A 15,228-nucleotide genomic window follows, 5' to 3' on the forward strand; every position below is an offset into this window, starting at 1 on the left:
CAATGCGGCAGACTATGGGAAAATGGCCGCTGGAGCCTTCCCATGTAAGTGCGAAGGCTCCGGGCTTCCACAAAATGTTGTCAGAGCCTGTGTACCACCAAGTACCGCTGAACAACCCCTTCTACCAGCCTGGAATAGGACTTGCAGTATCACCCCACAGTGTCGCACCTCCTGTGACCCCGCTCCACCACCGCCGGTAAGTTGAATTTGGAGTGTATGACGGACCTTCATTTGACGCATTAAATTTTTTTCCCCCTTTTACCTCCTGGAAATTAGGAGTGCATCTTATGATCCAAAAATACGTTAAGTTTCTAGCTCTTCTGTAAACAAAACTAGTTTGGGGTGGGATGAATTCCCCTATAATTTTATCTTCATGAAGAGTTGACCAGTGTTTTCTTACGATACTGTTTAATAATCCACAATTTTGTGTATATTGTGTGATTATGGGAATGCTAAAATAATTTTTCACGCTTGCCTCTTCTACAAAACATGTAGAAAAAGAGACAGGTTAAGTTTCCCTACTTGGTTTTCTTTAGGGATTCTTCACTATACCCTTTCTGTATGAATTTTTCCAACATAATATTAGATTCCTCACAGTAGTCTTGTATTTTTTGTACAATTTCCTCTGATCCGCATCAGTTGTCCTCTGGGGATATAATCCAACCACACTGGTAGGTCGTAACTATCAGTAAAAATATAACTATTACTGTCTATGGGCTTGCTTTAAGATTTTGTAGCCAAAGACCCCCCCCCCCATCTACAAATACAGTGATATCTAAATAGTTAACCGCTTCCTTGCTAATGGTGGGGGTAAATATTAAGTTAAAATAATTTTTTTATTAATATTAGTTAAAAATAGATTAAGTGATTCTTCTCCACCAGACCATATAAAATAGATCATCATCAATGAAGCATTTCCAGAGGGCGAGATCCGTATCATAGTCTCGCCTCGGCGGGAAGGTTAGTGATTCCCACCAACCGACGTGTATGTTGGCCAAACTTGGTGTGAATCTCGTCCCCATAGCTGTGCTTTCACATTGTACATAAAATTCGCTATCATATTTTAAATAATTGTGGGTTAAAATAAACATAAAACATTTTTTTTACTAAAATCAATCTGTTCCCAAGGCATTTGGAGATCCCCTACGCCCAAAAGGTTTCAACTGCTTCACATCTCTTCTGGTTTATAATTACTGTGTATAGCGGCGATATATTAAAAGTTCCCATAATATAGTGGGGTTTCCATTGGATAGATTTAAGAATTTTCCAGTATATGCTTAGTATCCTTGATATACGTGAGTAAGGAGGGAACATATCTTTGCAGAATGTTAACTAGATATTCAGATAAATTAATGTTAAAGAGTTAATGCCCGAAATTATGGGTCTCCCCGGTGGATTAGTCTCATTTTTCTGTACCTTGGGTATATGATAAAACATAGCTGTACATGGATTCAGAATTTTTATATACTTGTGTTCCTGTAATGAAATTGTTTTTATTTTTTCCTGTGTCCAGAAGTGTTTTTAACTCCTGTGGGGTCTTATCTTATATCTTATTGTATGTGTTCCCATCTTTAAGTAATCTAAGGGATTCTTCATGATATTTTTCCTAGTCCGTAATTACAATACTCCCTCCTCCAAAATGTGATGTTCCACAAAAAAACACTAATCCTACATACACTTTCACTGCAATAGAGGGAAATTTTACTATGAAAAATCATTAGGGTTGAGCGAGTATGTTCTGTTCCGAGTATGCTCGGGCCGAGCTCCGAGTATTTACAGCTGCTCGGTGATATGGTTGAATCGCTCCCGTGTGCATGATTTGCAACTGTTTGACAGTTTTATTACATGTGAGGAATGTGTAAGAAATAGACATTCCTCACATGTAATAAAAACTGTCAAACAGTTGCAAATCATGCACACGGGAGCGATTCAACCATATCACCGAGCAGCTGTAAATACTCAGAGCTCGGCACGAGCATACTCGGACAGAACAAACTCGCTCAACACTAAAAATCATATAACATGTCGGAGCAAAGGTATAATTTATTGCACTAGATATCCCTGTGATGAATTATACATGGGAAGAAAAAGGGAATTGTTTAAGAATATAAGAACGCAAGATTACACGTAAATATACAGGACACCCGTTACCCAAACATTATAAACTGGTACATGATGGGAAACTAAAAGGTAGTTCTTTCTGGGGAGTAGAAAAAGTAAGAAAACACTAGAGAGGGGGCCAAGAAGGGATTTTTGAATTAAACACCCGTATGCCCGCGGGACTTAATAGCGAAATAGATCGATTTGCATTGGTGGGCAATTAAATGTCAGTAATTAAGAGATCAGTCAGTCACTATCGATCGCCTTCTATAAAAGCTAACACAACTGGAGGAGGACGTGGCTCTACGTGGCTAGTAACGTCACTGCAGTTCACGGCGGTGTCAACTTTGTGGGAAGACTGGACCAGCCTGACCGGCCAGCTGCTCTACGTTGGCACCACAAGTTTGGAGCTTTTATTCACATCGTGGTTAGCCCAGTGCATAACTGCGGCTATCAATTTTCTCTATCACGCTTCCATATAACGACCAGGATGGGACGGAGCAAACCTACAATTGTAACTCAGTGCAATAAGCATTAAGACTACTCACTTAACCCCCCCCCCCACCCGGGATTATTGTATGCTTAAAATGGAACTGACTCTATAACTATACACTTGTGGAAATCACTGTTGGACTACTGACCACTACTCCGTATCATCGGATACAAGAACTTCTCTACATATTCTATCTTCTAAGTGAAGCAAGCCCTATTGAACTCATACGTACAGGTTGGTCTTGATATTCACCATTTATATTAAGCTATCTATCGGCACCTTATTATTTAACATATATAGTTTTTTGATGGTCAACAAAATACGATTTTCCAGTAATTCCTTATTCACACTCCAGGTATGATAATGGCTTGTCTCTGTGTGGGATTTTTGATATTTAAAAGGGTTGTCCACTACTTGACAATCCGTTCTCATTCCTCATGTTTGGTAATATTAAAACAAAACACTTATACAAACCTCTCATGCTGATGCCGTTCCAGCTGTGTCAGCACATGCGTTCCTGGGGCATTATGTCAAGAGAGCCCTGCGCCCAACCAGTGCTGGCGTCACTGTCCTCACCTTAGGACAAATCAAACATAACGAGGAAGTCAGAAAGCAGTTGCAGCCCTGGCTTCTTGATGATGTTCAATATGTCCGAAGGCAGGAACAGTGAAGCCGGCACTGATTGTGAGCAGGGCTTACATGACATAACAACCTCACGTGAGCCCCAGGAACGCGAGTCCCGACACTGCTGGCACGAAGTGGAGTATGAGTGTTTTTATTTTAATGAGGTTAAACAAGGCAACCCATTTAATAAGATACATTTTTTGGTTCATACATTTCCAACATTCTGAACATAAAAAGGCTTCTCCCCTGTGTGACTTTGCTGATGTTCATTAAGAGTTGATTTCCAAGTAAAACATTTCCCACATTAAGAACTTGAAAGAGGCTTCTTCCCTGTGTGACTGTTCTGGTGTCTAACAAGATGCGCTTTCCAATTAAAACATTTCCCACATTGAGAACAGGAAAAAGGCTTCTCCCCTGTGTGGGTTCTCTGGTGGCCATCAAGATACACTTTCCTGTTAAAACATTTCCCACATTCTGAACATGAAAAAGGCTTCTCCCCTGAGTGAGTTCTCTGGTGCTTAACCAAATCTGATTTGTGGTTAAAACATTTCCCACATTCTAAACATGAAAAAGGCTTCTCCCCTGTGTGAGTTCTTTGGTGTATAACAAGATTGAATTTCTGGATAAAACATTTCCCACATTCTGAACATGAAAAAGGTTTCTCTCCTGTGTGAGTTCTTTGGTGATTAACAAAATTTGATTTCAGTGTAAAATATTTCCCACATTCTGAACAGGAAAAAGGCTTCTCCCCTGTGTGGGTTCTCTGATGTGCAACAAGATTTGATTTATTTACAAAACATTTCCCACATTCTGAACATGAAAAAGGCTTCTCTCCTGTGTGGGTTCTCTGGTGGTACTCAAGATGCACTTTCCGGTTAAAACATTTCCCACATTCTGAACATAAAAAAGGCTTCTCCCCTGTGTGAATTCGTTGATGTCTGATAAGACGTGACTTCTCTGTAAAACATTTCCCACATTCTGAACATGAAATAGGCTTCTCCCCTGTGTGACTTCTATGGTGTCTAACAAGATCTGATTTCTGGTTAAAATATTCCCCACACTTAGAAAAAGAAAATCTATTCTCCGCTGTGTGAATTTTTTGATGTTCAACAAAAGACTTTTCGAGGGTAAAACTATTTCCATATTCTGAATGTGAAAATGGCTTATTTGTTTTAGGAGCAGTACTTTTTTTAATGCTTATTTTGTGACTTTGACTTTCCTTAGCAGTCGGTAATGAGTCAGAAGACAGGATCTGTTTCAAAGGATCAGATGACAGATCTTTGCTGTGAAGGGATGATGGTATGTCTGGAGTAATGGTGTTCACTTCAATTGTATTCTGTGGGATTTCAAGATCATCCGATTTAAAAATTGAAGATGTCACCTGTCCCTCTGATCTCCTGGTACAGTCATCTGCCAAGAATAAAACCAAGTATAATTTTTGAGTAAAATATCATTGAAATTTACATTTTTGAACATTTCTTCTTAAATTGTCAATAAAAATGTTAAATTCTGGAAAAAAAATTAATTTTTCACCAAGACAATGACAGTTCACAGTCTAATAGAAAATTTCATAGCATGAACCAGTGTTGAACTGTTTGTTCATTCTGCCTCCCAAATCTAAAGAAATAAAAATGTAAATGTTTGTTCAAAATCTTAAATCTCTAAAAGTTCTTCACCGATTGCTTTCAAATTTTGACACAACGTTGCATTTGAATACACGCATGTTTTTATATACTTATTATGTTTTTATATACCAGCTGTTGGACGTAAAAGCAACAGAGACGGGGGTGTTACGAGCTCAGTCCCAGGCTGACTCCCTGGCCGCCTGGCATTCTCCCTGTCCTTCATACGCCCCAGAAGCTACCTGTGCTATGCTCCTTTCGTGTCGTGGTGGAAAGGGAATGAGGAGACCGTCTGTTCGAGGCCGAAACACACTGCTGCTCATCACCACCACTGCCTGAGAGGTGGCTGCCTCTGCTCTCCGGCACCGCTGCTGCGGCTTCTTCTCCGGCAGGTAAGTCTTATTTCTGACTGCGCAACAACAAGTGGAGGAGGGAGGGAGGCTGCATGGAGAGGCGCAGGCCGCGGCCTCCTCTCTGGGTGCTGAGCAGGGCCCAAGCTTCGCAGCAGTGGGCAGATAGTGAGTGAGTGCAAATCCCACTGCGTCACCGGCGGGAGCTGTCCGGTACCGGCTCAGGACATGTCAAGCGGATCACCCCCTCCTCCTCTGCCGCCTGCCTTCATCTCTGTGCCCCCTCCTGTCACATTCCCTCTGTACTAGGGAACTGCATAACTAGCAATCCCTGACATGACCGTCTCGATTGTGACACCTGACAGCAAGTACTGACCTCTTTAGTGACCTGTACAGAGTACAGGACTGCAGGGGTCATAGGGTACAGGCTGCCACCATGCCTGCCTGATGGGCACAACTGTCAACAGCGCCAGCATTGACCCATCTGATACATTTTTATTTATATAGATATATACATATAAATACATCTATTGGACGTAAAAGCAACACAGGCTATACTAAATATTTTACGATTCAATTTCAATGTTTCTGATTGCATTGTTAAATTGAATTTTCATAGATTTAGATTTATTTTTATTTTGATTTAACTGAATTATTTTGTGTGACATTGCGTTGGAATTGAGCTGTGTCGTTTACCATAGTGTTCATTTCGTGAGTATATCTCTCTTTTCTTTCTTTTCCATTTAACCAGACTGAGCCACAGCAAAGCGTGGCCGGGTACAGTATGAGATAAAAAGCCACCAAAAAATGTTATGCAGGCAAAAATAAAACCAATAAAAACGGCTATTCATCTATCAAACAAACAAGTCCCCACTCAGATCCATCATCTGTCAGTGGAAAAACAGAGGTTTCCCCATTATTAGTGGCTGAAAGGCTCTTGTAAAGCAACATGGCTTCCATAAACCAATCCAGCAATATCCGCTCTCCCAAAGTTAGATCTCCCCCTCACTTCTGACCCTTGCAGTGTGCCAAAATTGTGTGTGTGTGTGTGTGTGTGTGTGTGTGTGTGTGTGTGTGTGTGTGTGTGTGTGTGTGTGTGTGTGTGTGTGTGTGTGTGTGTGTGTGTGTGTGTGTGTGTGTGTGTGTGTGTTGGGCAATAAAATGGCAAATGTGCAATTTTCACTCTCCAACATCCACTGTGTGCTAATTTACGGAAAGTGCCAGTGTAGTCAATATAGTCACTACTGCTATACATTAATTCACCGAGGGTAATAATTTCCAAAATGGAGTCACTTTAGGGGATTCGCACTGCTCTGGTTTTCTGACATTTTGTCATATTAGGGCTTCTGCAAATGGTGTGTCCCATCTCCTCTGGGACCTGCTCCTGCGATGTCTGCTTCTGTCACCAGGAGCCGCCTTATTCATTCTGCAGGCGGCGCTGGTGATGGAGGAGACATAGGAGCCAGAAGCTCTGGGTGGCGCAGGCTCTTTCGAGCCACTAAGATTAGGGTGCCTGGGAGCTGTAGTACCATCAAGTCTGGCAGTATGGTTGTATGTGTTGTCCAGCTGAAGTAATCTGCTCCCTACTTCAGCCAGTTGGAAAGCACCGCACCCTACTAAAGCTGGAAGCATATTGTCGTAAGCTGCCAGATACAGCCTTGTTCTCCTCTGGTTCAGTCCTCTGTGCTCAGCTCCCGGCTTGTGTATTTGTTTCCTGTTGTGACCCCGGCCCGTTTAGGGACTACTCTTGTGTCTTCTGATTTTGTATTTTCTCTGCCCTCCCGGTTCTGACCCGGCTACCTGACTATTCTTCTTCCCATCTCACTCCGCAGAACAGCAGATAACACCGTGGTCTCTGTTTAACTCCAGATCCATGTAGAGGGGTTAGAGGGTGATGAGCAAGAGAATCCCTCGGATCAGGAAAACGAAGTAGATAGCACCAAGCCTCTTCGTGGTAGCTATCTTCTGAGCTGCCAGGTGACCACGAACAGTGTCCCCAATACATTGTGTCTGTAAACTATTCCACCAAGTTCTGCATTCAAATAGCTAAATGACGCTCCTTCCCTTCTTAACCTGCCATGTGCCCAGACAGTAGTGTACAACCGTATATAGGATTCAAGAGAAGTTGGAAAATAATTTGTAACGTCCATTTGTTTCCTATTATCCTTTGTGAAGAATTCCAAAGTTATCACCACATAAAGTGACAAACGTCAGATTTGAAAATGGAGCCTGATTATTAACACAAAACTGTGTGCGGGAAGGGGTTAAATCAGAGTATTTTGGGCAGTAACTACTATAGTCAAAACTGTGAGTATAGACAATAAAACATCTACTGAAATGATCCAACTCAACAGTCTCCATCAGTAAATAGTGAGTAACTAGTGGTGAAACCTCTCTGGGGTAATTAGAGTATGGGGCTCGGGGGCTCTTGGCAATCTAAACTATCGTAAGGGCCAATATTTTCTGTCAGATGAGTTTCAAGAACAAATATTAGACATTTAAAGAGAACTTTGTATAATAGTGCAGAGATGAGGAGTCTTAAATTTAGATCTCACGCATTTGGAAGAGGCAATGGAGATCTTTTTTTAAAAAAAAGATACCAGGGAGTTACAGACTCACATAAGTGAGGAAGGCCAAAAAAGGCATAGAATAAAAAAACATCCTAAACCTCCAAAGACAATGTATGTCACTGCCCCCCCCCCCCCCATTTCAGGAGAGATTGTGCAGTAATCTGAATTCCTTAGGATGGAAAACATAATGGAATTTATGACGTGGAGTGAATCCATGAAACCAGGGCTGGAGCCAACACATCTCCTGCAGGCGTGAATAAATGTATATTACAGCCATCAGCCACGCACAGCTTAGAGATATATCATGGCACAGGTGTAATGTTTTCTGTATAGTTTATCGTTATCCTGTTTGAAGTTAGTCGGTTTTAAAAGAAATTGAAAAGTCAGGATAAAGGGAAACTCTGCTGTTATTGTACAGAAATTCACACTTGGCCTCACTGCACATTTAATGTTGTAGATCATAAAAGTGAAGTTTGGTCAAAAAGACTGGACCTGGTCTTGTAGGGACCATATGAGCACATTCAGCAGCACAGAAGGGAGAGAAGGTAGATTCATCCAATAAGATATCAGGGATCTAGGAAGCCAACAGCATCATTACCCTCCGCTTTCTCTTACAGGCTCATCATAATATTTTTCTTCAAGTGATTTTCTCACTTGTCAGCACATTCTACATACGCTGTCATCTGGCTTTATAGTTTACAGATCTGGGCAGGTAACGGTCAGCGTCTACTAATCCCAGGAGGTAGGTGGATACTCCAGGTTGTAAGTTCTATAGAAAAGGGCTTTCAATGCCCAAAGTCATTGGATTCGTTTTTGGTGGAGGAGAATGTTGTGGTCTAGAGGCAAAATGGTGCACACACGATTGTGATACGGCCGGACCACACCACCGATGAAGCAGCCACAGCCGGTGACTGAGAAGAATCTGTGACTTCTCTGCATTTAGTGGTCACTACTCACCTGGGTAGTCATATGTAGGAATCTCCTCTTTACACCGCTCATCACCCCTCACATATGTCTCTGTAGTATTAATATGGGTCAGATCTTCACCCTGAAACAAATATAATAAAAGTCACAGACAGATGGAGAAGTCCCATCTATGATCAGCTCTAATCCTGCCATCTCCACCGTTCTCATTACACAAGTATAAAACATATAATACTGGTGGATAAAACAAGACTGAGGACAAGACCTTCACAGCCGTCTACACATCATAGGGGAGATCTCATGACACCTTCTCTCCATCTACCTGATGATCCTGAGGAACATTGGGGTCTTCTTGTTTACAGTCCTGGGGAAGAAGAGGACGGGGACATCTCTCTGGTGTTGTCCTCTTACTGGATAGATCTGGAGGAAACACATGCAGGGACTGAATTCATTCTTTACATACAGATAATTATAGGCCGTGTGTATTTAGTCCTGTCTATTACCTGGTGATGTGAGGGGCTGGGGAACCTCCATCATGACATCCTTGTACAGATCTTTGTGTTCTTCTAAATACTCCCACTCCCCCATGGAGAAATAGACAGCGACATCCTGACATCTTATAGGAACCTGACACATACAATGATACAGTTATCTCCCCGATCCCTCCATAGCGTTACTGTATAATGTCCCAACATTCCCAGCAGTGTCACCTCTCCAGTCAGCAGCTCAATCATCTTGTAGGTGAGTTCTAGGATCTTCTGGTCATTGATGTCCTCATGTATCAGGGGGTGAGGTGGGGGCCCTGTGATTGGGCTCAGTGGTCTTCCCCATCCCTCAGACACAGGGTCCTGACAGCACTCACTAGAGGTCTTCTTCACTACTGTGTAATCCTGGTTATGGAGAGACACATTAATAAATCTCCCTCCAGACATTTCCAGAGTCCTCACCTCTCCAGTTCTGTCCATCTGTTATTCCCATAGATAAGAATGATGTAATGTGACGTCATCAGAATCTCTCACCTCTCCAGTAAGCCGGAAGAGGATCTCCAGGGTGAGGTGTAATATCCTCTCCGCCATCTTGTCTCTGTCCATATCCATCGTTGATGGGTAAATCAGGAAAATTCTCTTATATAGAAGATCTTCACTGAGAGGATCCGATATTGTAGAGAGTGAGACCTGAATGAGAAGAAGATGATCCGATGTAACATCATAAAAATCCTGTGCAATACAATTACTGGACATAATAAGGAAAACATGAGATTTATTATTTTACAGTATTTACTTTTCTTCTTTACATCTAGTAATAAAACCTATATATTTTAGGCCACAGACAACAAACCGTCTCTTCCTCAGTGTCTGCAGCTCAATCCGTTTCTCGCAGACTCATTTTCCTTATTGCTAATTCTCGTGTCTTTTACGGACATTGGAATCGGCATTAGCAATAAAGCAGGAGATATTCATTACACGTGACATGAGAAATAACTACTTCATGATGAGGATGACATCTTCATCTTCTACTACAGCTCTGTAAACATATTTGGCCACAGTCCGTCACTGACTACATCACCACCGTTTGTCTATATGAATGTTTCCCGTCTTCCCCGGACTGTAATCTTCAATCTCGTTAGATCTCACGTCTGATTCACACACAGAAGTTTGAGGCTTTTCTAAAAGCTTTTTTGTTTGCACAGACACCGTAGAAAAAAATTATTGATTTGCAAGAATACTTTAACCCTCTTTTTACAGGATTTAAGGCCTCTTATATTCCATGTCATACATTTCAGTTGCGACACCATTTACCCAAAAAAAGAAGATAGGGATAAATATGAGGGGTAAAAGCAAGTAGTCCTTACACAAGTACTGCTCATAACCGTTATCTCCTGTTTAACATAACCATCCAACTCTATCGCTTTTATATACTGATAAAGCCCACCAGGCTGATCTATCCCCCCCCAATGGGTCTCAGAAGATTATATTGCATGAAAACAAAGCAAAAGGAATTAAGCATTCTGACAGCATTTAACTTATAAACAACAACCTTAAACACCATCAAAAAAAAGAAAAAGAAATGAGCTTAAGCATAAGCATTCCTTATGACGCTTCTTTTCGGGGAATACCATCACTGATCTCAATGTGAGGTATTATGTAGTCTTTGACGATGCATAATCTGAACTCCCGCACATGTAAAAGGTGCGTCAAACCACATAAAACCCAAAATTAAATACAGGACCGGCGGCACAAAAGGTGTCAGTCATCCTTTTCCAGGCTCTGGGTGCAACTGGAGCCACTCCAATGCCTCCTCCGGGGTAGCAAAGAAAATAGTAGAATTTCCAGAAACAATTCAACCAGGATAAGCCATTGCATAGACAATCCCTTTGTCTTTAAATTTCTTCTTTACATCCATAAACTGGGCTCTCTGCTTTTGTAGTTCCACAGAAAAATCAGGAAAAATAGAGATTGTAGAGTTGTTGTATTTAATAGGACCTTTTTGTCTCGCCAACCTCAGGGTAGTATCTCTGTCCTTAGAATTCAACAGTCTAGCAAGAAGAGGTCTAGGAGGGTCTCCAGGAGGCGTGGGGGGTGGTTTGCTGGAACTCTGGTCAACTTGTCAGCAATAGGCAGCTGTTTATCTTCCAATTCTGACACCCTTGACTCAGCCACAGTGACGTGTTTCCTCATAGTTTGCATTTCTTGGCGAAGAAGGCCCACATCTGAATGAACCTCCTCTATCTTTCTGGTCAGAGAGGTCTTACAAGAGGAGATAGCTTCTAAAAGTTGATCAGCAAGTTTTTTCAGAGTCATCTCTTCGTGTCCCTGATCCCTCCTTTTAACCAGATATGTGACTTTTACGCTGATCTGTTATTTTGGCTGTCGAGGATGTTAGCCCCTTCCTCAATCGAGAGATTTCCTGGGGATCCCCTCTGGCAAAGTCTTTCAATTTCTCCGCTATGCTGGAGTTCTTCCCCAGGCTCATTTTGATAACGGTATAATCAAGGTATTGTATTGTATTTATTCCAGTGATATATTATGTTGGATTGTTATGCAGAGGTCTGTAGCTGGGCAATGCTGCCACCTGATATCTTTACTGCAGCTGTGCACCAGTAATATCTTCTCTTGTAAATTGTATGTAAGTTTCAGTAATAAACAGGTACTATTTCAATTAATAAAAGTAGAAGAAAATAATGCCTTCTGGTTACTTGTAGAATGTTTCAGTCGCTCTGTGCCCCATATATAAATGTAAAGACTAAATATAGACTAAGACTCATGCTCCTGGGCTTTCACTTCTCCTTATAGTGTTTGGAGATGGCCGCTATGTTATCCTCCTCCACTTTTTCCTATAGCCCCCAGACAGGTCGCGGGACACTCACCGCTGCACCTCAGGCCCTTCACAGGGAGACCGATTGCCAGCGGGTATCTTCAGCGGCGCCACTAGAAGAGTCCTCAAGATGGCCACCGCTCCTCAGAGCGTTTACTATGCTGGGGTCCACAGAGCACACCGGACCGGAGCCCTTTCCGTAGCGGCTCCTCAGAAGCCCAGCCGCCCCCCCGCTTCTCCGGAGCTGTGCTGCAGGGCACATAAATTAAATTCAGGGTCCGGTAAGTACAGGATTGTGAACCGGATAGCGGGAGCTCAGACCTCCTGCGTCCTTTCAACTCCTCGGCATCGCCACGTCCGGTCTGTTGTATCGGTCGCGGTGGTGTGAAAGGACCTGCCATGACGTCATTTAGTCATGTGACAGGTCACGCGACCGCCGACGTCAGCAGTCGAGTGACCTGTCACATGACTAAATGACGTCATGGCAGGTCCTTTCACATCACCGTGACCCATACAACAGACCGGACGCATCGCTGAGGAGACCGGGGACCATCAGAAGGTAAATATAATCTTTATTTTTTATTTTAAATTCTTTTTTTTTTTCTTTTTTACAGGTCCCATGGTACCCGGGTCTGGAGGAGAGTCGCCTCTTCTCCAAACCCGGGTATCATCCGGACATAATGCATAATATGCAGTTCAATGCAAGTCAATGGTGGCAATTACGCTGCGTGTCCGCAAAATTAATGGACATGCTGAGTATTTTTCCGCAATGGTAATCTGCAGCGGAAATTTCCGCAGCATGTGCACAGCACATGCAGATTATCATTGGGAACCATGGGGCACGTATTACCAAGCGTTTTTTAAGCGTTTTCTCTGAGGAAATTCCGTGGCAAAAATGCTTGAAAAACGCATAGTGGGCATGCAGCCTAAGTCAACTTTAACGCCCCCATACACAATAGACTAAAGATGCATGAAAACACTGATTTTGGGGCTTTGGTCGACTATATAATGTATTTGGGGGCCTCCCAACAGATAATGTCAGGGCAGAGAAGGGACTCGAGCATGTCACTCAAGGACCCGCGATACTCGGTGCATACTCGAGCACCCAATGCTAACTCAAGTAGCAAGCACTTGCGCTCAACACTAGTCGCCATATCGTCATCATTTGTTTTTTCTTTACTTTTGAAAAAATCCCAACCCCAACAGAACGGTAACCCTAATCCTAATCCCAACACAACCCTAACCCTATCCCGAGGAATCCATTCACTATAATGAGGCAGCGGTATAAGTGCTTAGATGACTTTATTCTTTGGGTCGGTGCGATTACAGCGATACCAGATTTATATCGGTTTTTAATGTTTGGCTGCTGTCACACACTAAATGATGCTTTTTTTTTTTTTCACAAAGAATAGTTTTTGCATCGCCATATTATGAGAGCTATAATTTTTGACGTTTTTATTGGTACCATTTTCGGGCACGTGACATTTTTTGATTGCTTTCTGTTCCGATTTTTGGGAGGCAGAATAAACAAACACATAAAATTCAGGAATTGTTTTTTGGGGATTTTTTTATGCTGTTCCACGTGTGGTAAAATTGATAAGGCAGCTTTATTCTTCTGGTCAGTACTTTTACAGCGGTACCACATTTATATCGTTGTTTTATATTTTGGCGTTTTTACACAATAAAAGATATTTTATGGAAAAAATACTGACCGAATACTGACCAAATACTGATAGTGGGGTCATGGCCTTAGCAGTCTGATCACAGTTATAAGGTATAGCAGTGCAAGCACACTGCTATACCTCATGACTGTCAGTTCCGCACTGACACAAGTTAGTACAGCTCATGATCGAACAAACTTGCTGGTGCCTGGTGACCCAGATGTCGTCATGACGACTTCGGGTCACCAGGGCAACGATTGGGGTCTCTGATCCAAGAGCAGAAGGGCTTTTGTCCCTCTGCTTGCTAAATGCTGCGATCGCACTGATCGCAGCATTTAGGGGGTTAAAGTAAGGGATCGACAATGGCGCCCCCGCTCACCGGTGTGTCCCCCTCAGAAGCCCTAGTTAACTCTGATTCATATATAAAAAAATAGACTGATACATTAAATAGGACCAAATATGTATCAAGGTATATATAAAGGAAAGGGTATGGTACTAATCAGCGATTGGTACAATAATTCGCCTCAGTGTGTTTCCCCACCAGCTTCATCAGGAGGCTTGATACAGGGTGATAATCCATGATGTTCAGCATAGTGTGCCTAATAGCCAGGTGTCCATGTATAAATATCCCACTTCATCCAAAACCCCTCCCCAGACTAGGAGACCCATTCCCATTCCTAGGGGTGAATTGTCATAGGATATATAGAATGGAGTCTGTCTACAATAACGTACTGCACCTCGCTACTTCTCATGAGCTAGAGGTCCGATAATGTTCATTCCCTACTGTGCATATCCGGAAGTGACGCGCTTTACACTGAAATATCAGATAAAGTGATTGCTACCGCCCCATTCGTACCCGTGACTGCGCATGCCCGTAGTTATGGTGTTTCACGCCGGAGAGCATTTAGGGTCATTATCCATATGTCCTGAAGCATCCTGGTGGAGAAACTAGAGAAAGATTTACATGGTCTACTCCACCACAGATTCTTCTGTCTAGCCAACTCCCCTTGGGTGCAGGTTTTTTATAGAAACTATGCACTATACGGACCTTAATTGTCCGACCCTTTCTGAAAGTTATTGTGGGAGTAGGTCCCACAGAACCCTCACGTCCGGGTCAGCCATAAGTAAGTACATCCTAGTGTTTTCTTAGGATATTAAAGATACGGTTACTCAGTTCCTATTACTCGTGTTACCCCATCTTTTTCTTGGTCTCTTGGTTAGGTATGGAGGAGCGTCTGTCTCTCCTGTTTTTCTGAAAACGATCGTGCGGAATCCAAAATGTACTGGGGGTACAGTTTTCCCATGAATCTGCTGTTCATGTCAATTGCCTGTGTATTAGAATCTGTAACATTAGAACAGTTCCTTCTAGACCTTAAAAATTGGCCTTTGGGTATTCCTTTTTTCAGAGACATGGGGAGGTGGCTATCCCACTTCAATAGTTTATTAGTGCTTTTAAGTTTATGGTAGATGAGTGTACCTAGGGTCCAATCCCGTTCTTTCTAGATTAGTACATCCAGGAAAGGCAACTGGTTATAATTAAACTTCGATGTAAATCTAAGGACGACTCTA

At 42.4% G+C, this 15,228-nt stretch overlaps 1 protein-coding gene across 1 annotated transcript in view; it reads right to left on the bottom strand.

Moving 5' to 3' along the window:
• Positions 1–2,701: 2,701 nt before the first annotated feature.
• The window catches only part of LOC141197711 (uncharacterized), a 115,231-nt gene continuing 102,704 nt past the window's right edge, over positions 2,702–15,228 (bottom strand). Inside the window, exons 12-18 of the mRNA XM_073662797.1 lie at positions 9,912–9,916; positions 9,703–9,852; positions 9,394–9,573; positions 9,187–9,310; positions 9,006–9,103; positions 8,717–8,807; positions 2,702–4,627 (exon numbers count right to left, since the gene is read on the bottom strand). Coding sequence (XP_073518898.1) covers positions 3,522–4,627; positions 8,717–8,807; positions 9,006–9,103; positions 9,187–9,310; positions 9,394–9,573; positions 9,703–9,852; positions 9,912–9,916 — 1,754 coding nt within the window. The 3' untranslated portion in view covers positions 2,702–3,521. The remainder of the gene's footprint in view (positions 4,628–8,716; positions 8,808–9,005; positions 9,104–9,186; positions 9,311–9,393; positions 9,574–9,702; positions 9,853–9,911; positions 9,917–15,228) is intronic.

Source organism: Phyllobates terribilis, unplaced genomic scaffold (genome assembly GCF_046119375.1).
Source record: "Phyllobates terribilis strain yellow unplaced genomic scaffold, ASM4611937v1 Scaffold_86__1_contigs__length_6382490, whole genome shotgun sequence".
Lineage (NCBI taxonomy): Eukaryota > Metazoa > Chordata > Amphibia > Anura > Dendrobatidae > Phyllobates > Phyllobates terribilis.